This window comes from Styela clava, chromosome 2 (genome assembly GCF_964204865.1).
Source record: "Styela clava chromosome 2, kaStyClav1.hap1.2, whole genome shotgun sequence".
NCBI classification, from domain to species: domain Eukaryota; kingdom Metazoa; phylum Chordata; class Ascidiacea; order Stolidobranchia; family Styelidae; genus Styela; species Styela clava.
The window spans coordinates 7167994-7192225 of record NC_135251.1 but is presented as its reverse complement, the minus strand read 5'-3'; the positions used below and the strand labels follow the sequence as shown (position 1 = coordinate 7192225).

Below are 24232 nucleotides of genomic sequence, written 5' to 3'. Positions count from 1 at the left end.
ATTGCAACATACATGCAAAGCAATAATTCCCAGTGACGTAATCGGCGGAAGAAAAAAATGTTTGCATACTGCGGAGAGAATAAAATGGAAATACATGCAGTCAAATTGCAGTTGTGTGTTTGCTTAAGGTGAGACTCTCCATAAAAAGTTGTTTTGTTTCTTCGGATATTTTGAAATACATGTTTATCGTATGGGATTTTTATATTTATCTCAGAGAAAGACAAGGCGATGATATTTATCAATTATATATGGTGCACCACAGCTTTTCATCCGGCCTACAGTTCATGTCAGGCATGGAAACAGTTAAACAGGTGTTTGATTCAGACTTGTTCTTGTTTTTTCAATCTGTTTTTTTTTTATAATCTCGTACGGTTACCAGTTTATGACGCGTAAGGATGCAGCTTAATTAACCGCATATATGGGCTTTGCTTTGAAGTATTATTTCGGCAAGTATTGTGGCAATTCGTACGAAAGACGATTAAAGTTGGTGTAGTTATAGATACAGTTGTAAACAGTGAAGTGCGACTAACGTATCGGTCTTCAGGCAATTTCATGAGTTGAGTAGGGACACGTGATACAGTATGCGGTGTCCAGAAAATTTCGCCCGATTTTATAGTATTCACAATTAAATATTTCTTTTTCTTTGTTTATTAATAAGTCTTATTGTGCTGGTAGTTTTCATTTATCATACAGGAAAGTTTAGGTAAACTTACAATTGTTATTATTATGAAATCGGGCTAATTCTTTTAGATTTCAGACACCCTGTATATAAAATAAGAAACGTGGTAGATGAATCTCCACTCTCATAACCGCCTCTTATATTTATTTATGGATATTTAAATACAGGACCTATCAGTGTTATTCATAATATTAGAGCAATATGAAGCTTGTTCCTATATATCTGGCTATTCTGCTCGGAGTTTCTTCAGCCGAAGACATCCCCGGTATCAAACAGAATTTCGCCGGAATAAAGGACACGACAGATCCGCAAAATATTATAGAATTCTCGGTCTACAGTCACTCGTATTTCGAATATTCACACACTACGCATAAGCCTTTGATATTCGAGGCGGGAAAGACTAATTCTGGGGGTGGTTTCAACCCCAAAACGGGGTATTTTATTGCCCCGTTTCCTGGATTGTACGTATTTAATTTCACGAGTTATGCCGCTATAATTGATCGTCTGAGATTAATGAAGAATAATTATGACGTCATAGTGATATCGAAGGATGGAAAAGGCGGGAAAATCAAGAATTTAAAAAGCACAACGACGAATATATTACTGCAATTGGCTAAGGATGACAGGTATGCTTATACCCATTTAACATATTTTCTTGGAATTTATTTTCTTCGAACTAAAAGGCTTTACGTTATACTCGATTGGCGGTATATATCTTGTGTTACTGCTTTGGAATCATACATGCTGTCTGCATGGCAGCCAAATATCATCCCGTTGTGGAAGAGGCCATCGAAATTTTGGTTAAGGTCATATATCCATCCCTATTCCAAACTGGATCCCCTTCTATCGTACGGTAGTTTTTGTATCGAAACAGTTTATGTTATAGTTATGTTATTAGTTAGGATAGAATCTTCATATTCATCCCGAGAGAGAAAACCCGATAAGACGACTTAATCATATGACGAACCACGGTCTCTGGTCTGGTTACCAGCCTTTGTCGGTTTGATTATAGTTAGCCATGCATTTGTTTTTAAATGTTGCCCCCTTATTTATATTTAAATTTGTTTTTAAATGCATGGATTTGGTGGTGGAGGAAACCGTAACAAACTAAAGTTTGCGTTAAACACTTATGATGAGGAGTCCAGTAATTCTCTCGCACATAATTAACTCCCACGGGATTCGAACCTGAGAACCCATGCAGAATAATTTGAGGGGGGTGGCGAACGTATTCCTAACACAATGGCCGCCGACCGCCGAGGATATATCCGCTGTTATCTCCTTTCCCAATTGATATAAAAATCTTGTTCGATCAAAATGGGTCTGACTCAGGTGGGCGTTGCCCGACCACACAAATATTAAAACTGTTTTCTATTCGCGACATTATTTCCGAATCGTTCGCCAATTTACCGCGTAATTCGTCTGCGACCTTGAAAGCAATATTTTTCCAGTCTGTACTGTTAAAAAACTTGTGAAATTTTCCTATTTTTGATAAACTCCTAGTGCATGTTTGCTATTTTCTTTACTTCAAAATATTACTCATTTTAACGGAAATTTTTTGTAGTGCGATTAAGTTATTGTTGGATTAGCCTGTCCCATGCCTGGACGCGTGATATATCTACGATCAGACATGGTCCGTTCAACAATTCCTAAATGTCACGACGGGAAAATACACGGGTTGATAAATAATAAGATTATGGTTTATGACTCCCTTTGTTCGGTAATAATTCAAAACATATTTGGCTCTGTGACTCAATATTGAGATGTCTGGATTTCTTCTAAAATACGGAAAATCGGAATTGTAAGATTTATGTGATCTGATTTAAAATACAAGAGATCTATGCTCAAATATATGGACACGTCACGACTCACAAGGTATCGCTATTTTTTATTCTGACACATAAAAAACGAATCTCTTGAAGTCCACAGAAATATTTCAAATAAGTAAAAGTAATAGCTTACTTGCGAAAAAATCAGTTTTTAACCACTGAAAATTTCAAAGCAATTGGTCCAGTATTCGAAGAGGAAAGCGATTTTATCATGACGAAGGAGAAGAATAAATACAAACAAGAACAACAACATAATATTGAAACGGTCGTTATGTCCACTGACGTGTCCAATGAGCCTAAAAACGAAAATCGCGCTCCTTCTAAAAATGCAATTTATAAACTAGCGTGAAAGCATGCATAGGACTGGAATACTTCCGGTTATACTCCGGAATACTCAGGGTGTAATCAATTGTAAGCAAAGGGAAGGAAGGAGATTCTAGGAAGAGATAAGGAAAACGATTCTAGTTATTTCTAAATAGTAAAAGCGCCTTACGTATCGAGAGATACCAGTTATTTCTAAATAGTAAAAGCGCCTGCTGGTCATGTACATGCTTGTACATGACCTTGTTCGGAGCGACGGTCACGAGTAAGCGTGAAAAAATCCGAATATAATGAAGCAAATGCATTACGGCGATTGAGAATGTCAGTCCTGAGCACAAATTTAGATACTCCCGTGGTGTGTGTAACCGGTTAGAGTTAGGTCATAGTTTTATTCCGATTTCTTTATTCTAGTTCTATTACGGGGTCGGGGACTGTCTGTGTTAGCCAAGTGAATATAATATTTAGTGGTGGGATCCAAATTTTTTGTCAGCCGGTTCCTTCACAAAAGTCATATTTTTCAGCGGTTCTGTTACAAACAAAACATTGACAGTAACCAGTAATGCTAACCGCTCCGCTGATATCATTAAATTCCGCTAGACGGTTCTATATAACCGGTGCGAACCGGCTGAATCTCACCACTGTCCATTGGTTTTAGTCCATTTACACAACTTGATGTAAAGTAGGCGAACAAAATTAGTTCACTTCATATTGGTAGTATTTGGTACACACACTTCCATAGCGCTCAAATTTTAAAGCCCTTATCTTGTGATTCATAGACAAGGTAAAGTCTAAGATGTTAGAGCTTAATGGGTTTAGGAAGTAATTTTAAGCCTTATCTGCATTAGTTAGATATTGCTCATTGTGTAAATGCTTACTCAATGTCTAGTCTTGCCAAGAGCAAATAATAACAGAAGAAGCCATCGCTATATTTGTCGTATATGATAAAGCTAAGATCTGAAATTCAGGCCGGGTCGGGCTTCACTATCGCTGACTTTTTTTTAAATGAGAGGTTCTGGCCGCGAGAGACAGTGGTTTGCAAAAAACAGAAGTTGCCTCATCAACACGATACATATGTTGTAAACTCGTGCAATGACAATTCAAAACACCCTAAATAAAATACAAAATTTCGGGTTTGCTTCGGACACGTATCTGCAAATCCAGTTTATTAGTCGGGCTCGAGACGGGTCGGGTTAAATACCCGCGGGTCAGGCTGGAATTTTGGGCCCGATCTAACCTATAGTATATGAGCTATGCGGTGACCGTACATTTGAACCCACGTACATTTGAACCCATGTGTATATCCACGGGTTCAATCTATATGCGGGTGCTAAAACCCATGGGTTAGGGTTAGTGCGGGTTCAACTATGCGAAAAACAAAAAAAATTCCATTGGTGCAATAGCATACAGGTGCAATTGTCATGGGTTCAAATGTACGTGGGTTCAAATGTACGTGGGTTCAAATGTAACGGAACCGAGCTATGCTAGTAGGGATGGGGTAGTCTGATATTACGGGGATTCGACGAATCAGAGTAATAGGCCATGGACTCGAATCCTCTGAATCCGTGACGTCATAACATAAAAGTTGAAAACACCATTCCGAGATATATATCATGCATCTCTAGTGGAAGAGAGGGCAAATGAATCCAATTGCGTTCAAACATTTCGGGAATGAAAAATGGTGGTGTATTCTATGTCAAATAGATATATATAACGTAGATCAGGGTTTCCCAAACTGGGGTGCGCGACGAAATGAAAAGAGTCTGATCGATTTTTATGATTATTTCTAGCCGTTACATCTTCTTGTTGGTGCGTTGCGGACGAATATTATTTTTTCATGAAGAGTAATTAGAAATATTTATATGTGTGAGACGGTATTTTCAGCACCAATTTTATGAACAAAAAACAGGCTCAGGCTTGCGTAGAATCGGCGCTACGAATTTTTTTGTCACAAATTGCTAGTCGAAAGCAATCTCAACCAACACATTAATATTGTATCTGTTGTTGCCATGCAAATGAAGCCGTATACTTCTTCATTGTTAGATACAGGAATTCATACTGTATAGATTGGGGTATAGATCAGCAGGTGTACGTGGCCCAAAAAGTTTGGGAAACACTGACGTAGATAAATGGGTCGGGGCGAGCATGTAAAGTGCGGTCAATGGTAAACCGGATTGCCCGCCCGAAAGGCTTTCTCGAGAAAAAGATCTTTGGCGGATGGGACTACTACATACATGTAAATTTATACACCTGATTATATATCTAGCAGAAAACAAATTTTATTTTCATCACCACACCCAATATAGCGGCGGACGGCGGCCAATAAGTACTGAGTTCGCGTGACCTTGGTTATCAATATAACTTTGTTTATAAAGCCACAGCGATCATATGTAATGTTTACAAATACAATTGCACAAACGCTTATTATCTTGATATGTGGGTGGTATACACACGACACTCCCTTTCTTGCGAGAACACCTCATGTCAATTTTAATTTAATTTCATAAGCGCTTCTGGGAATATAGCGTATAATTTAGCGTAGAATTGCGTTAGATAATACTTGAGGAATGGCAACTTGTGCACTGTTTTACAATAACACGAGCCAGATTTCATACCAGACCAATGGAATTCACACTATGCGAATTTCGTCTTACTTTAGCTCCAACGACCATGTTTGGTCGAGATACATTATCAACCAATTATCGCTCATCAGCGCCGCGTCTATTTGGACTTTCTGAATTACGAAATTAAACCTAGTCCAGTACAATAATAAAGCCCAGAGTTTGGTAATAACGGTTTTAGCCAGAAATCATACGTGTCCTTGATATTTAAGGAAATAATTGCGCAGAAGTGCGAGACTTGTTGAAGCAGTTCATGAATTAGTGAGTGACGCAGAGCCCTAATCAAAGAGACTTTTGATCTTTTGTGCAGAACCCCCAACACTAATACACAAATACGAGATTTAGGGGGGGGGGGCTAGTGCCACAACGCCCAAACTGAAAAATTACTAATTTCCTTATTTTGAGCATTGGCGGGGACTTTGCACTAACGATTCGAGCATTTTTGCAGCTTCTATTATTGGACTGTGAAACTCATGTTAATTTTGCTCGTCTTTTTAATAGCATAGTAATATACTTTATCTCCTTATTAACGATTCATTCTAATTAAAGTCTTACTTCGACAAACGGATATAATCCCCGTGCATGTATCATATTCCACACAGAAATTGATTTTCAGTGTGCACTCGATAAATTTGTAAGTTTTGAAATATAAGAATAAATTTACTTTTTAGTTGTAATTTTACACTTTACATTTAATTTACACCTCGCATTTACGGTAAATATTACTGGCATTTCGACGCTCCAGAGGTGTGTGTATCAATATGGAGGTAACTAATTTTGTTCGCCTATTTTACATCAAGTTGTGTAAAGGTACCAAGGCCTATGAGCAGGGGTTATATTCACTTGGCTAACACAGACAGGCCCCGAACTCGTAGAACTAAAATAAGGAAAATCGGAATAATATTATGGCCTAACCCTAACCTGGTAGTTGGCACACACACTACGGGAGTACCGGAATTTCAAAGTTAACAATAAGTGGATTTCAAAAAGTTTAGATATGTGCAGGGTAAACCGCAAAAAAACGGTCATTTGGAACATATTCTAGATCAGTGGTTATCAAAAGTTTCAAATCGCGCCTCATTTTTAGGATTATCAAGTCTCGCAACCCACCTCAAAATTAACGTGTTAGCAATAGGCTACAAATAACAGATAGTAAGGCGAAAGTATGTTTTATTCAAAAACCACGTTGAAAATACGTGGATGAAACGTAAATGATGAAATTAGTTTTAAAAACAAATAAGGCGGGCAAGATCTGTAATTAGCTTCACGCTCTCTCAGAAAATTGTTTTCGACCCCCTTGTGGGTACAATCATTCTAAAACAGAAGTTCAAGTGTTAAAGATAATTTTTTATTCCGGTAGATGTAATTAAGAAAATTATGGGTTTTGATTTTTGTGTCACCCTTCATAAAATGAAAATTTAAGTTTAAGTGAACACTTATTATGCATGTGGGATATAATTATAATTAATGATCATTGCTGTCTTAGATAAAGCAGCCGGGTGATTGAGACGAATGTATGTGTGGTCGATGGTTGCGGTATAGTTTTACGGGCATTTTTAGCCTACATATGGCGGCGTCGTGGTTTAACTTTAAATTATCCATACGGCATTATAGAAAAATTAGGAGGGTGGTAAATATTTGGCTATTAGGGTTACCGTTCTATTGGTAACTTATGGAAATATGTTGTGTAACTGACCATCTGGACCAGGGTGGTCCAAACCCAGGCCCGCGGGCCACATGTGGCCCGCCGCTTCATTATCTGTGGCCCGCGTCACATTCGAAGAGTGATCAAAAAATCGCATTTCGAGTTGTTTCGTCATAAAATTAATCAGAAAAATCTTTTGACATATTGTCATCACTACTGTCATTAAATAATTTTATGGCTAGCTGGGGAAACTAGCAAAGTTGAATGATGTGATTGGCAGTCTAAATTGTTATATGGCTTTCTACTTTGTGGTCGGGAATATATGCTAACAATATAGGCATCATAGAAAACTGAAAATCGAATGCGGATTCTATTAGCCTAGAATGGATATACCTGATAACTATGTGTTTGTACAATAAAAGTGTTTGTTTTGTATTGCACTGTTTACCTATTCTTGGCACTATTGTGGCCCGCGAACAATGCAAAAATAATTTTGTGGCCCGCGGTGCCAACAACCTTGGACCACCCTGATCTGGGCTGTTGCACGCAACTTTCAGGATATTCAAATGTAATTAAATTTGAGGGAGTGTTTACAATTTTAGGAGGGATGTAGGAAAATCGCTGGGTAATGCACATGAAAAATGAAATTTCTAATCTGCGAAAACGACCCCAAAAAAAGATTTGCGCGGGTATTTAGTTGCTGCTTAACCAGCATCTAAATATGGCGCTCTTCAATATGCTAGATTGCAGTCGTTAGCACATTTTAGTTAACACTATCTTTTAACTTATTATTGTTTGCTTGTGAATAGCCCTCTTCGCATCCTACATGACTAATAAAAAGCTTTGTGTGAGAGATATTCACATATACTTATTAGTTTCTGCTTATAAAAAGCCATTTTCGGCGAGAAAGCGTCAAAACTTGCAATAAAAACTCGTTGCGCGGGAAATTGGTTACTGCTGCATATGGCCCCTTTGAAATGCTATTTTGCAATCTTAGCACGTTTTCATGTCTTAAATCGGGTACTTTCAAGCCATCAAAACGTATTGGCCTATTTTGCAGCGTCAAAAACATACTTCACCTGATTTTAGATTCGCATTAAGGAAGTCGTACGTAAAGTAATTTCAAAAAGAGAGTAAATTTACCCAAATTTTGATGTAATTCGTTGAATTTGTATGTTCAGAAATGAAACATATCTTTTTACATCGCTTTTCATAATTGATCGTCGATTGGTTTGGATATTTTTAAAACATCTCGTAATTTGAATTACGCTAAAATGCCAATAAAATTTAGCCTTGTTTTTAACAGTAAGCGAGATCTGGTTTTTGGTTTTTATGTTTTTGTTTAATCTGAGTAAAGAATGTCGCGCGTGTTGAAAGGTCGTGACCTTATAAAGCCGGAAATCATCCAGGAATTTTGTTTCGTCCGTGTTTGGTGTTTGTTATGTCGGGAAAGCACGCTTTTGTTCTTTTTTTATTTAAATTTTAATAATATCTAGCACATATCGATCAATGTCCGAAGTTCATTCAAAAGTTTGTCACATTTGTGTCAAATTTAAAAACTTAATTTGAGATTTCTAAAAAGTTCACATTGGATAAGTCAGTTTTTGGAGTATTTGCATTGGCTTCCTTTGATTTTAAAAGTTTAATTTTCATCCTCTGCCTGCAAGGCTGAATAGTTAAGGTATATTTCCTCGTGCTCCGTGCCCCCCCCCCCCCCCCAACCCCCACCCCTTTAAAAAAATTAGGACAAGGTTCCTGTTTTGAAAAGCCCGGTATATATGTAAGATAAGTAGTTTTTACAATAGTTGAGTTATTGTATATACAGTACTATATACACGTCAGATGGAACCATTATACCCGGCGAAGCTAGATTCGAGCGAAATATTGGCAAAACCTGTTTTACATTGAATGATATTCTTATTTGTTGCTGCAAACCAATGTTGCTTATCCACTTACCATTGTCTTTTCGTTTTGTTCGTCCAGAAGCAGCTTATTTAAAGGCGCTCCAGAAGTATGTGCCAATATGGAGGTAACTAATTTTGTTCGCCTACTTTACATCAAGTTATGTAAAGGAACTAAAACCTATGGACAGAGGGTATATTGACTTGGCTAACACAGACAGTCCCCGAACTCGTAATAGAACTAAAATAAAGAAAATCGGAATAAAATTATGTCCTAACCCCAACCTGGTACACACACTACGGGAGTACCTTAAATATAACGCGATGCTTGCAACACGTTTTGTCAGATTCCCATACCTTTATGACCGGGAAAACCGGCGAGTGTAATGTAAGTAAAACTATCACAATTACGCGGTCATTACGTAGCGACTTCGCCGCAATTACAGAATTCATTTTAGTCTATTACGTGCAAGTTTGCTGTAAAATCTCAAATTTATCCTATTCAAGAACCCCCTGATGTAGGCCATATACGGATCCAGCAGTACAAAAAACTTGGAATAAAAGATGGAAACTTGAACTGCAGATTGCGTTGTAAATGCAAATTTTCAAATAAATTCCTAATAATATTCACAGCTGCTGTAACTGATCATTACTAATTTTCTTATCTTAAATAACAAATTAATAATTATCCAGTTGGGGTCAGAAATGCAGATTGCGTTGTAAGTAGGGCTGCGCATTTTCGAAGACCTTGTGATTTCAGAATCGAATCGAATAATTTTTTCGAATCGAATCGAATACTTGAAAATATATAATTGTAAGCGATTTTATTATAGTAATTGGTCCTCTCAACAAATGAATTACTGAAGACATAGAACAAATCACTCAGATAGATTACTGAGCGTTCACACAGAATAACAAACACGTTATATCAATAAGAAAATAGTCGTATGTTAGAATTTCGTTAAAAAAATACGACTCCAATGAAAAAAAAAATGAGGAATTCACCTTGAAGATTAGCGGAAAGATAAAAACAAGATGGCGGCGATTCGAAATTTAGCTCTGAACCGATTCGAATAATTTACTATTCGATCGATTATTCGATTCGAAATGCCCAGCCCTAGTTGTAAGTTCAATTTTTTTTCAATTCAATCATTCGAAATTCTTCATTTAGTGGTATGTTTTATTATACTTTCATGAAACAAGAGAGCTATGCTCAAATACATAGGCATGTAGAGTAGAGCATTTCGCCAATTTCCGAAAATCATATACCATAGTCCACCGTTCGGCATAAAAAACTTCCCACTTACGCTAAGCACTAGGTCCACCGGCAAACGCCGAGCGCGGAATCAGCTGATGTGCGTTCGCAGAACGTTCGGTGACGTCATAGCAAGCAAAAAACGAATTCCACAGAGCTAACAGAAATATTTGAAATAAATAAAGTAATAGCCTACTGGAGAAAAATTTCATCTTTAACAACTGAAAATTTTGGTCCAGTAATCAGAGAGAAAAGCGACTTTTTAAATTTTCCACTAGGTGTCTGAAAATAATGCAAAACGATCGTTATGTCACTGACGTGTCCAATAATAAAATTCTAGACAGTTTGAGTCCTTGACATCTAAAGCAAATTAGAAAAGGGAAGTTCAAATTATTAAATAATTTCTAACCCCACGCGGATAATCACTAATGTGTTATTAAAAGCATTGTGGGGGTGTATTTCCACAAATCTCCCATTTTTGCATTAGTGAATTCAAATTTGTTTTTACAAAATATCAAAAGATAAATAGGCAGTTTGTCACACGACCGAAAATACACTTCTTTCGAAGTTAAATTTACCTATTTTTTACAGTGTTTACCAATAGTTTATTTTGCAATAAACCGCCTGCTGACTTGCGGAATTTAATAACAAATAAATATTAATTATTCTGGGGAGCCGCGGAATGTTGAGCTTTATATCGCGGTGTTGTTGTATTGTACTATAGCCAGTGGCGTATCGAGGGTGTGGCAGGCATGGCTCATGCCATGGGCGCCTTTCGGATGGGGCCGCAAAAAGAGGGGAAAGGTAAAATGTTTCAATAAAATAATTTCAAATTGGAAATAATTAAAACTCGTATTTTTACTAGAATAACAACGTACAAGTACCTCAATTCAACAACTAGAAATAATCAGTTAACGATCAAGGGGGCGCATTCAAAAACTTTGCCATGGGCGCCATTTTAGTAGATACGCCACCGAACATAGCTTACTATAATGAAATAAACATAAGTAAAACAAGAGAGCTATGCTCAAATATATGGACACGTAGAGTCACATAATTTTGATGACGTCATAGCGAAAAAAAGTAATAGCCTTCTGGAGGAATTTTTTACCTGTAACCACTGAAAATTTCAAAGCAATTGGTCCAGTATTCGAAGAGAAAAGCGATTTCTTCAAAACGTGTTGACGGAGACAAATAATAACAATAACAACAAAATTTTGAAACGATCGTTATGTCCACTACGTGTCCAAAATGTAAGTTTATTCAAATCGTTTGTGTGGTCGTTAATCAAATCACGACTGTGAATACAAATCGCAATCGCGTAAATGACGTCATATTGCTCAATATTTATATTCGAAATCTTTCATACAACATTTTTCGAATTCTTGTCACTGTATAGAAATTAAGTTTATTTACGAATTTTTTTAACAGTACAATCAAGGCCAAGCCTTATTGTGAAATTCTCAAACGCGAAAATAGCAAAATTTTACATTTTTGCGGCGAATCAGATTTAGTACACAATCAACCTTTTGTAGTATTTAAAGATAATCTCGTTGTAAGTAAATGACTATCGGAAGCGATGAACGTGTACAACGAAATTTCTATGTCGTGAATTTTAAAAAAGACGAAAGCTTACAGATTTAAATCTATATGAATATGAAGCAAGACGTTATAATATATATGGTGTCCACAAAGTCTCATAAAATTGCAGTTGCAAGGGAATTTTTTTGATGCCATATATTGTTTTGGCCCTCACAGATGTAATAAATTAAGTAAAAATAATTGAACAATTACTGATTAAAAAACAACAAACCGGGTTAAAATATTTTGATAACTGACTTTTTTTTTTGCACAAAGCAAAGCCACACTGACTCACTCAGAAGTAAAAGAAATTCATCTCTGAGCAAGATTACGGCGAATACTGATATAGATATCGAAACCATATGGTGGTGAAATTATGAAAATATTGGAATAAAATTTTTTGTGGCGAAGCGGTTTCGTGGACAACAAAGATTGACTTGGACTTTTAATTTTTTGAATTCCTAAAGACGAAAGGTTACGGAAAAAAAACTATATGAATAAGAAGCAAGACGTTATAATATATAAAGTATTGTTTTGGCCGTCACAGATGTAACGTAAAAATACTAAAATAACAACAAACCTTGTTAAGATATATTGAGAACTGACTTTGCAACAAAATTGAAATTGTAAAGATACTTTACGGACAGCCTGTATATCCGTTGCCAAACTGTTGGAGGTTTTTTAGAGAATTCGCACAAAGCAACTTCAGGATGACACACGCATACGGCGACTATACTGAAACGCTAATAGATACCGAAACCATATAAAATGATGGTGAAATTACGAAAATAGCAAATTACTACATTTTTGTGGAGAATTCTTATACAATCCATCTATTGTAGTTTTCATGAATAATCTCATTGTGAATAGGGCAGTTTTTTTTTATATGTTTTTCAATTCGTTGTCATGAAATTTTCCCAAAATCAGTGAAATTGAGATAGTTTTTGGGGGATTAAAACATAAACCTGAGAATTGAGATGTTCCTAAAGAGTGACTCGAAGAACGAATTCAATAAAGGGAATTTTCGATCTTCCGAATATTCAAAATCAGAATATTCGAAGTGAATTCATGTTATTACTGTAAAATAGACTCAAAATATTTGTCATAAAATTCATCCTATGTTTTGTTGAGAGTACAGTACAGTCTTCCATCTTCTTGGGTGTTACGGGTACCCATTTGACGATAGCTTATATTAACACAGGGGTGTGCAACCTGCGACCCGCGGGCAAAACGCGGCCCACAAGGAAAACATGTGCGGCCCGCGAAACGAGTTCTTAATTTAATCTAGTATGTGCGAGTAATTTCAATTTCTTGCGTTGCAATGCCCATATCTGAGCTTGTGCACAAGAATGTCACAGTCACAAACTTTGGTAAAAATGGTATTTGTAACTACTAGAAAGCCTATGTTAAGTAAAGGTGCGGCCCGCGGGGTTTCGCCCAGTTATTTGTATCTGGCCCTCGAGTAATAATAGTTGCACACCCTTGTATTAATCGTCCATATTTTATTAATGCTAGCGCAGTGTGGAATATTCACGGCACGATATTGTCTACCCATTTGGCCGTAACCTACACACCGTGATGCAAATGGTGTCGGTCTAGAGATCTTTTACCTACGACAGGGGTGGGCAACCTTTTTCGGCTCGCGTGCCAAAATATATATCTGTGTGGGTGTGGCCATATGTATGAAAGGAAAAAAAGAGATTAAATGAAAAACGGATTGTTAACGAACGATAATGAAGTAATGAACACCTAGTTCCATCAGATAATTCAGAGTCTTGAAACTTTTTATCTGAAGGAGAATGATCTTGTCTCTTGAATGATTCGCTCGCGTGTCGAATACATAAGCTCGCGTGCCAAGTTTGGCACGCGTGCTAGGGGTTGCCCACCCCTGAAATACAACATCAGTATAGTTTGGTCTAACTCACTCATCTCTGGGCCATCGGTTCTTAACCAGTGGGCCATAGCCCACAGAAACATATTCAGGTGGGCCTCTGACCTATTAAAAATTGGTAGAGTTATTAAGAAATTAGTTAAACATCGATTAGTGCTCCAGAAGTATGCGTACCAAGATGTCGCACAACCTGAATCCTGACCGGTACACACTTACTATGTTCAGGTTGTGCGCCATCTTGGTGCACATATTTCTGGATGTCCCATTGATTGTAGTGGCAATGAATGAATGATGCTGTTTTTGCTGCAGAGTGGTAATATCGTTTAATTATTGAATTAAAAGTGTCTATTTGCGCGGGAAAAATCTTTTTTTTTTGTTTTTCCTGTAGTTTTTCTCTTGCATGTGAACGTTACAGGGCCACATAATTTTTGTGCAACATAAATGGGCAACGACTAAAGGTTGAGAACCACTGGTCCAGAAGCATCAAATACCATAACCCCAACATTTCAATTTTGAGTGCTTGTTTTTTGTTATCAATTATAATACATACGGGTTCTTCATTATCTCAATTTTTCTTTTTCAAAGGGTTTGGCTTCGACTTGGACATCGGCGGAATACGAATATAGTGATCCACGCTACGAACAACACACTGACAACATTTTCTGGCAAGCTTCTTACAACGGAACTAAACCATGGTAGTTTTCTTAATTGGTGTTCGCTCATAACGAGGCTTCAGACGAGTGGTGTTATTTAACTACTTTATTATGTTAGATCTGACTTGGTCAAATCCCCGGCCCATTGCGTAATTCAATCTGGCCCGCCTGGAGCTGTCACAACCAAACTGAAATTTGATGTTTTATCTTGATAAAAGCTCGAGGAATTTGCTGAGCTTGCAATTGAATTTCGTTTTGTCACGAGACTTATTGTTTTCACTTTTGCTTTTGTAACACTGCGAGTATTGTTCATAAAATGTAACTTTTTACGTAACACTTACATGGCCGCCTGTCTTGGTGGGCAAAATTTTTGGCCCTGGTCCAAATACCTCGCCCATCCGTGTGTTAGATGCATGAAAATTCCCAGAGAGTCAATGCCATGCATCTAAAACAAATACCTGACTAAGTTATCCAATACCGGTACCCAGCATTGACTGGTGGCCGGGACAGAGGCCATGGTTCGCCATATGATTGAGCCCTCTTATTAAGTCGTCTATGACTACAAATTAGGACAAAATAATCAGTCAACAATGCGCATTCGGATTTGCTGCCCTTATAAAGTGTTAAGGCGGATTTACCAAACAACTTTAGTTTTAAAAATGATCAGAAAAATTGTCGTATACAGGGTGTCCATAAAGTCTCTTTAAAATTGTAATTTTGTTATGAAGTCAGTTCTCAATATACAGGGTGTTCATAAAGTCTCTTTACAATTGTTATTTTGTTATGAAGACAGTTCTCAATATATCTTAACCAGGTTTGCTGCTTTTTAATCAGTTATTGTTTAAGTATGTTTACTTGAATTATAATTACTTCATTTAAAATCTGTGAGGGCCATAACAATATATGGTATCGATAAATCCCCTGTTATTGACAACGTATACAGGGTGTCCATAAAGTCTCTTTACAATTGCAATTTTGTTTTAAAGTCGGTTCTCAATATATTTTAACCAGGTTTGTTGTTTTTTTAATCCGTAATTGTTCAAGTATTTTTACTTCATTTAATACATCTGTGTGGACCAAAACAATATGTGATATCGATAAATTCCCTTCGCAATTTAAAATTTTTTTCAAGACTTCATTGACACCCTACATATTCACATCTAGATCCTAATCCAGTGTTCCGCACTCAAACTCACCGACGACATCGGCGTGAAGCATTCCAGCGTGCAACTCGTGGAATCGAGTATTCACCTGTCAGTTTGGTTGAAAAACGCGGGATGGGACCATCCGGGACTTTGGATGACGTCACAACCGAGAAAGAAGTGGTGCAGCATCCAAGGATAGCGTTTTCAGCGACGTGCACTAAAAGCATGATTGGGGGACATATGGCGGATACCACCTTATCGCTAGATGGCGTTATGAGCCCTGAAGCTGCCCCCAATGGGAGAATCGCTTTCGATAAAATTCTTGTAAACATTGGGGGAGGGTTCGATGTGGAAGAAGCAGAATTTATAGCGCCCGCTAACGGTGCTTATTTTTTCGCGTACAATGTTGGTAAATTTCCTCGAAAGAAGCTTTCAGTTATGCTGATGAAAAATTTCAACGAAGTCCAGGTTTGTCTCTCGTACACGTTTTGAATGATTAATCTAAAATGTGTGAGAGGGGAAAACGTGTTATTTAAGTAAATGGATATCGGTTTCCATATTTAAAAATCTCGTGAATCTCTCCTTTGTAATTTTGTTTTTGATAAATGAAAATAGAAGACATCCCCCGAAAATAAGCCCTATTGTTATTTTTCGAAGACACCGTCTTATTTCGGGGAAACACGTTAGTAAGGTGGTTTTCACAGCCTTACAAGTATTGCATAGAAGTTCCTTGAGTCTGTGGAATGTTTTATTCGACTTCACCAAAAAGTTTGAAAACAATTGAAACCATATCGTATAATTACTTACATAACCTAATGCCAATATTTTTAACATTTTCAGTCAATTATCTACAACGATAGCAAGTCACGTGCTCGTGAAATCCAAGGTCAAAGTTTAATGCTCAGCTTGAAAGAAGGGGATAAAATATGGCTCCGAAGTTACAACGAGAAAAACTATGCCGTGTACAGCAACCTTGGGAACTACATTACTTTTAGCGGTTATTTGGTTTACCCTTTATAGAGCAAATAAGGAACTTCTTCTGTTTGTAAAACTGAAACCAGTTTGTGAGAAAATCGCACGAATTTTATGCGAGATATTATAGAAAACGTATATTTGTGAGAATAAAATCGCAGAAATGGGCCTATTAACATAAATCAGTATGTGCGTTTGTGGAAAAATCGCGCTAGTAGTCTTCGAGGTATAAAACTGAGAAAACGTATATTTGTGGGAATAGAATTGTATCAGTTTGTACCATTTGTGGGGAAATCGCGACAACTGTATTTGAGATGTTAAACCGAAATGCTACATTTGCGCGAAAAAACACGCAAACGGTCCATTTTGTGAAGAATATAGCCTGATTGCTTTATTCGTACATTGTGCGTAAAAAAAATGGAATCAGTTTGTGCCATTTGTGGGAAAATTGCGTGAATTGTTTTTGAGATGTTAATTGAAAAAGTTACGTTTGTGAGAATAAAATTGACTTTTCCACCCCTTTTTCGCCATCTTTACAATTATCGTAACATTCCAGTATATATATATATATAAGTTTGTTTTGTGTCTGATACTCCCATATTCACGATCAGAAATAATACTAACACATTTTCTTTGACCGGATTAACAAAATTATTTATTGTAAATCCGCATCCCGTTCAGAGGAAATTTTGATTTCAGATCCGAACAATAAGAAAAATAAAATTTGATAATAAAAACGTAATTTTAATATACCAGGTTTCTAACGCGTAGACTAGGATTATTACTGCGCACTCTACACACATGCTTACAATTGAAGATCAATTTGTTTGTAGGGACCGATGGATTAACCAGGTCTTGAACTTTGGATGATAACCCCGGCGACGAGTTCATCGCCCAATTCCAAGTCTATTCGCTGTACGGGTTGGCTAAACACAGAACCAAGTTTATTTAAAACATATTCTGAAAGGCAAAAAAAGTGTCCTAAATCACTGGAACTTTTGGGGGTACCCCTGAAGTATGTGAACCAAGATGGCGGACGCCGGAACGTAGTATGTGTATCAAGATAGGCCTTCATTTTTTTCCGATTTTCCTTATTTTAGTTCTATTACGAGTTCGAGTACTAGCCAAGTGACTCCCGTAGTATTCGTATCTAAAATTATTGCCTAACCTGGTACACACACTACGTTTCGATGTCCGCCATCTTGGTACGCATACTTCAGGAGTACACTTTTGAGTACAATCACACACAAACAGGAATTCAAGTGTCAAACACATATTTTCTCCATTATCGTTGGCGTGAATAAGAAATATATGAGTTCTGTGTTTTGGGCTTCACTCTGTATTTGTATTGGGGGTATTGAAAATCAAACTGCCCTAGGCCCCTTGGCATGAATTTATGAAGATTCGTATCCATTGTGGCTATTTCATCTTAAAGTTTCATCACTATTCCCGTCATGTTTTGTATTTTAGTTTGATTACGTTTTATGGGAGATCAAAATATTCCTGCTCTGATCAATAGCTTTGAAATGTATTCTAAATCCAAGTTTGGAGATTTTTTTTAAAGAAAATCTAGATATCATACTATTCTTATTATTCAGCATATTCTTTTTTGCTTCATACAATTTATGTTTTCTGCATTTTAGTCAATGAAACATGCTATAAATTGTTTGCGACTATTGTTTTGTTCGACTTCCGTGTAAAATATCGGCCTTGTAGAGAGAGAGAGAGAGATTTATTGCCACAAAACAAAGTCAACACTATTATAAACATAATATAATAACGAAAATATTTCAGCAGTAATAACAGTGGTTGATTATTGCTTTGTGCGGGTCAGTGTGCAAGACCGATTAAAGTCATCTATGCTCTCGACGCTTGTGCATATGCTGTATATAAGCCTATCATGGCATAAAATAGTACCATAGGTCAGTGGTTCCCAACCTTTTTTATGTCGCGGCACCGTATTTAGATCTTTAAATATTCGCGGCACACCTATTATAAAACACGAACATTTTCCACTCATAAAGAACGCGAACAAATAGTTAATAGTTACCGAGATTACAACTGTTTTCTCACATTAATGTAAACGAGAGAGTCTTCGGAGCACTTCACATTATGTTAATAGTTGCGTGGCCGCACGGGTAATACGTGGTCTTCAAACGCACCACCGATCACGCGCTTCGGTTTTGCTCGCCCTTCTCCGTTCCACGTTAGGCTTTATTATTATCTCATGTATTCTCACTTTTTCACAACCTAATTCATTTTTGTTACAATTCAATATGTTTCTCCCATTGCTAAAATCATTCAATAGTGTTATTGTCGGCACCATCGAGAGAAATGAAAGAGGCAGACAAACTGTAATTCATTACAACAATTAAATATTATCGCTAAAAACACTAAATAGGTTCAAAGTTGTTATAAACAATTTTTACCACTGGACGTATCTTTTCGCGTTATGAATTTCGTGCAAGGCCCGAGCATAATTTGATGGCAAAGTTCATAGCATTTACTATGTAGAAACACTTATTCGACTTTTCGGACTGCAGAAACTATCCGAAAAAGATAACCGTTTTTGTGTTCGAGATATTACCGTAAATAATCGTCAATTCCACCACACTTTCGTGAAGTAGTGCAATTTACTATATTCATGGAGGTTTTATCAAGTTCCATTGCATCAGTGTTTGGACTACCACGCGTTTCGCCAGCTTACCAATTACGCCAGATGGCGTGATTGCAGATGGCAAGGGTGGGCAAAATAGTATCTTTTCATCGAATCGAATAATTTTAACGAATTGTCGAATATCGGGTTGAATTCGGGATTTTATTCCGATTTTTATCTTTTGGATGGGCTTTGATCTTTTTTGTCGCCGTTTGTAAATTAACTGTCCCAATTTTAAACTAAAAATATTATCATTTCTGATGCCGGAATGCGGATATTTATGAAGACGATAGTTGAACTTCTTGATTTTTAGATTTTACTTTTCTATTGTGGCTGTTTTATTTTCGTATTAAATAGTGAATAAAAACTCTGCAAAGTCATTGCGTGAATTCTGAATGCTATTTTGAGTTCAAATGATGATTAAATAAGTCGGCAATAATGGCAATTCTACTGGTCAAACAATAATTCCTTGGTAACATGGACATCCGCCTTGGAGACACAAACTGGAGAATTTCCCACGGCATCCCTGACATTATCTTACGGCACACCAGTGTGCCGCGGCACCCCGGTTAAACACTGCCATAGGTGGATGCAAACGAGTATAAATTTAAAAATATAACATATAAATAAGATAAAGAAATGAGTCGACAATTTAATGGTATTATGGAAGTTATTATTATTAAGGGCAATTTAGGATTTTGAGAGGTCAAAATGAAATAATAGGGACGAGAAATAATTTCATCACAGATTCAGCAATATAGCGAGCGCGTGATGTAAAAGTATCATTTGACACCTTAATTAGTTCACGAGAAGAATACAGGGGGAAAAATTGTAATAATCACTGAATATTGCAGCGGCGGCGCGTCAATAGGGCCAATGCCCCGGTTGTTTTTCCGGTATAATGAAAAATATTCGAAAAACACCTCAATATCGGTTGCACAGACTGTCTACACTAGCCATATTCTCCCGACATGGTTAATTTTTCGCTCGCAAAGCCTTCGCCGAACGTCGACGGGGCGACGCCGATTTTGCCCCGGTTGCTTATTGTATATCGTATTCTCTCTTTTATCTTCCACTCGCCGCGTTTGTCTCGTTTGTTTTCTGTTTCTTTTACTAAATCATCGGGGCCGATCGGGGCTAGCCCCGAAATTATGACGACACAATGCCGACGTTTCTTACAACAACGTGTTGACATATTCACGCATTCCTTCTCGTTCGTTGGTTGCTTGAAGAGTTGATAGTTTCCTCGCCTTCGTTTTTGTCGCTTGTTTCGCTATTTGAATCAGTTAGAGACCTTTAGTCCATTCGCTTTCGATTTTCCACATTCCTTTTGAGCAATGAAACACAATGAAGCAAGATAGATTAAATTCCTTGGCTGTTTTATCCATTCACAGAGACGTTATTTCTGGGTTGCATGACTTTAATCAACGCGTTATTGAGCATTTTGCTTCCAAGAAACCGCGGCGTGTTGCATATATGTTCAAGCAGTAGAAGTCTAGCAGCATATATATCTATGAGTGAGCGACGCATGTCCTTATCTTTGCATTAACTTTCCTTTCTTCATAGTAACGTTTTAAACCTTATTTTAGGTTTTGTCTGCTTTCCCGAAGTTTCTGTTAATATGTCATTGTATTTATCTGGGTAAATATTGCCTTTCCTTTTGAAAGAGGTTTCAAAATAAACTATGTCTATATTTTTTAATCCCTTGACTTGGACCAGTTTTAAAGACACTTTCTTATCGTTAAAAATTGTCGCTTTTGCCGATTGGTTGTTACCGATGGAATGGTTTTTATACTCATAAAATGATGGGAGAACTTACAGCGCTCATCCTGTCCCCGTAGATGGGGGTGACTTGGTCCCGCAGCAGCTTGCCCCGGTTGTCAAAATGACTACGCGCCGCCACTGAATATTGTATAGTTGCTACCAACATTCATAAGTATCCAGTGGCGGCGCGTCAATAGGGCTTCGGTATAATAAAAAATATTCGAAAAATACCTCAATATCGGTTGCACAGACTGTCTACAGTTACACTAGCCATATTCTCCCGACATGGTTCATTTTTCGCTCGCAAAGCCTTCGCCGAACGTCGACGGGGCGACGCCGATTTTGCCCCGGTTGCTCATTGTATATCGTATTCTCTCTTTTATCTTCCACTCGCCGCGTTTGTTTTCTGTTTCTTTTACTAAATCATCGGGGCTAGCCCCGAAATTATGACGACACAATGCCGACGTTTCTTACAACAACGTGTTGACATATTCACGCATTCCTTCTCATTCATTGGTTGCTTGAAGAGTTGATAGTTTCCTCGCCTTCGTTTTTGTTGCTTGTTTCGCTATTCGAATCAGTTAGAAACCTTTAGTCCATTTGCTTTCGATTTTCCACATTCCTTTTGAGCTCCTCACTTCTTTCCGGCTTCGCATTTCTTAGCCTTAGACCTCATAATGAATAAGGTTGATGCACTACTTCGCACTCCGTTTTCGCAGCTGCCGCTGGAACAACTATTAGAGGTACAGCGTCTTGGGCCTTATCAACCAAAAAATTGTTCACTGGAACAATCCCATGAGCGAGATAGATTAAATTCCTTGGCTGTTTTATCCATTCACAGAGACGTTATTTCTGGGATGCATGACTTTAATCAGCGCGTTATTGAGCATTTTGCTTCCAAGAAACCGCGGCGTGTTGCCTATATGTTCAAGCAGTAGAAGTCTAGCAGCATATATATGAATATGAGTGAGCAACGCATGTACTTATCTTTGCATTAACTTTCCTTTCTTCATAGTAACGTTTTGAACCTTATTTTAGGTATTGTCTGCTTTCCCGAAGTTTCTGTTAATATGTCATTGTATTTATCTGGGTAAATATTTTGAAAGAGGTTTCAAAATAAACTATGTCTATATTTATTAATCCCTTGACTTGGACCGGTTTTAAAGACACTTTCTTATCGTAAAAAATTGTCGCTTTTGCCGATTGGTTGTTACCGATGGAATGGTTGATGGGAGAACTTACAGCGCTCATCCTGTCCCCGTAGATGGGGGTGACTTGGTCCCGCAGTAGCTTGCCCCGGTTGTCAAAATGACCACGCGCCGCCACTGTAAGTATCTATACATATAGTAGGTCGGGGGAGAACGGACAGGCGGGGTAATGCGGACACATTTTTTCGATTTGATCTCACAGCGACACCATAAGAGCTACGGCCGCGGTTTCACTGCTCGTTTGCTACGTAACTAAGCGTAGTTTCGCTGAAGCGAATACGTCGCCATTGCGCAAATCTCGTCAACATGCTTGCGATTTTCTGACGGGTTCGATTTTGGAGGGGCGAAAAAGTAGGTATTTACTATCATATTGAGTTTCAACGTCAGTTGTGGGACCAAACCACCAACTATAAGGTAATAAACAATTTTATTTCTTTTTTACTTTACGTCATGAGGTTTTAAAGGCGTTTGCATAGTCTGACTGCGCAGATGATTGCTTGTGGGAGCTCGAAATAAACTTCATGACGTCATGACAATTAGGGGGGTGATTTTTTTAAATTTTCATCTTAGGCTCTGTTGTTATGCAATTACAAAATAAAAAGTAGTCAGATTTATACACTATCTGAGTTGTGTTTATTTGGGATATAAGTTGTTTCATTTCAGTCTACCAGTCCAAAACAATATGCTTTCTTGTTTTTAGTGTCCATTTCACCCCAAAAGGGACATTGTCTCAGATTTTGAATTGTTGTTCAGGAATTATGCTTCGTAAATGGAAGAGAAGTAGTAAAAGATGTCAATGGATGGAAAAAACATGAAAAAAGCAATTGAAATGGTACAAAGCGGAGGAAAACTCCCGACTGAAGCACGTACATAATCGGTTCCAAGGGCTACACTTCGCTGTCATGTTTATCGAACACTGAAGCATGCCCCGGGATCACGGAGTCTTGGTTGTCTCCTACCTTGGGCCAGAACGAAAAGGATCTTTTGCAACATATACTCGAATTTGAAATTAGAGGCTTCCCATTAATGGTTAAAGACATTCGAAAGTTGGCTTATGAATTTGCAATGGTGAACAAAATTTCTAATAAATTTTCAGAATCTGCTAAAATGGCTGGAAAAGACTGGTGGAGTGGCGTTCGGGAACGATACGGAAACTTGCCCCTGTCAAACTTTAGTAAACCTCGATTTAGGAGAGCCTAGCAAGTAGCAACATCACTTCCCAACCACCGCTCAACATTACTAGCTCGTCGACAAGTAATAATTTTGTTGCATGTGGTTTGCAGCAAGCTGATAATGGTTCACCTTGTTGCAGTAAAACTATTCAGCAAACATCAGGTCCCAAGTTTAGGCAGCAAATCTCTACAGAACAACAGAGTAGCATCTCCAGAGGATAGTTTATTGCATTTGAGTGACACTTCATTTGAAGAGATTCTGCCCTTTTCGAAGGCCCCACCTCGACTAAAACCACCTCGTGAGAAAGCGATCATAACTGGTACAAGAATACTCACCAGTGAAGGATATAGGAAAGAACTAGCAGTTCTAGAAAATAAAAAGGAATCTGGTATTATAACTAAGAAAAAAAGCAAAAGCAGGGTCCAAGAAAATAGAGGCCAGCAGTTTGAATAAACCTCATGTGAGCAAGGTCAAAGTAGGAAGAATTATAAACAGGTAAAAATCTGACAAGGCTGTTAGAAATAGTGATGTTTGTAGGTTTTGTGAAGACAATTTTTACGATGATGAGGGGTGGATACAATGTCAGCAATGCCTCAGATGGTTTCATGACATTTGTGCTGGTGTTTATGGAAGAAACGTTCAAGCTTTCACATGTGAGGAATGCCAGTAATAATTTACATATAAATAACTTGCCTGTTTCATTAGGTTAATTTCGTTATGTTATTTATGGTAAAGTACATTCAGTTGATCAACTAAGGTTTGTGCATGCATTAGCAAAGCTTTTGTTCGGTTGCAAGTACATGCCTGGATGATTAATAAGTTTTCATGTCTGGTGGGGTAATATGAGCATCATTGCTTGCCTCCACTGTTTTTCTCGAGGCTTGTTATTTATGATTTTTTAGGCGTTTTATACGCATTCAAATAATTTAGTAGTGTCTTCAATT

At 37.6% G+C, this 24232-nt stretch overlaps 1 protein-coding gene across 1 annotated transcript; it reads left to right on the top strand.

Annotated features, from left to right (window-relative positions):
• The first annotated feature begins 819 nt into the window (after positions 1-819).
• On the top strand, positions 820-18152 carry LOC120336607 (complement C1q tumor necrosis factor-related protein 4-like). Its single transcript, XM_078109949.1, has 4 exons — positions 820-1305; positions 14303-14412; positions 15535-15983; positions 16356-18152. The coding sequence occupies exons 1-4, from the start codon at positions 881-883 to the stop codon at positions 16533-16535; spliced, it is 1164 nt and encodes a 387-aa protein (XP_077966075.1). The 5' UTR covers positions 820-880; the 3' UTR covers positions 16536-18152.
• The last annotated feature ends 6080 nt before the right edge of the window (positions 18153-24232 follow it).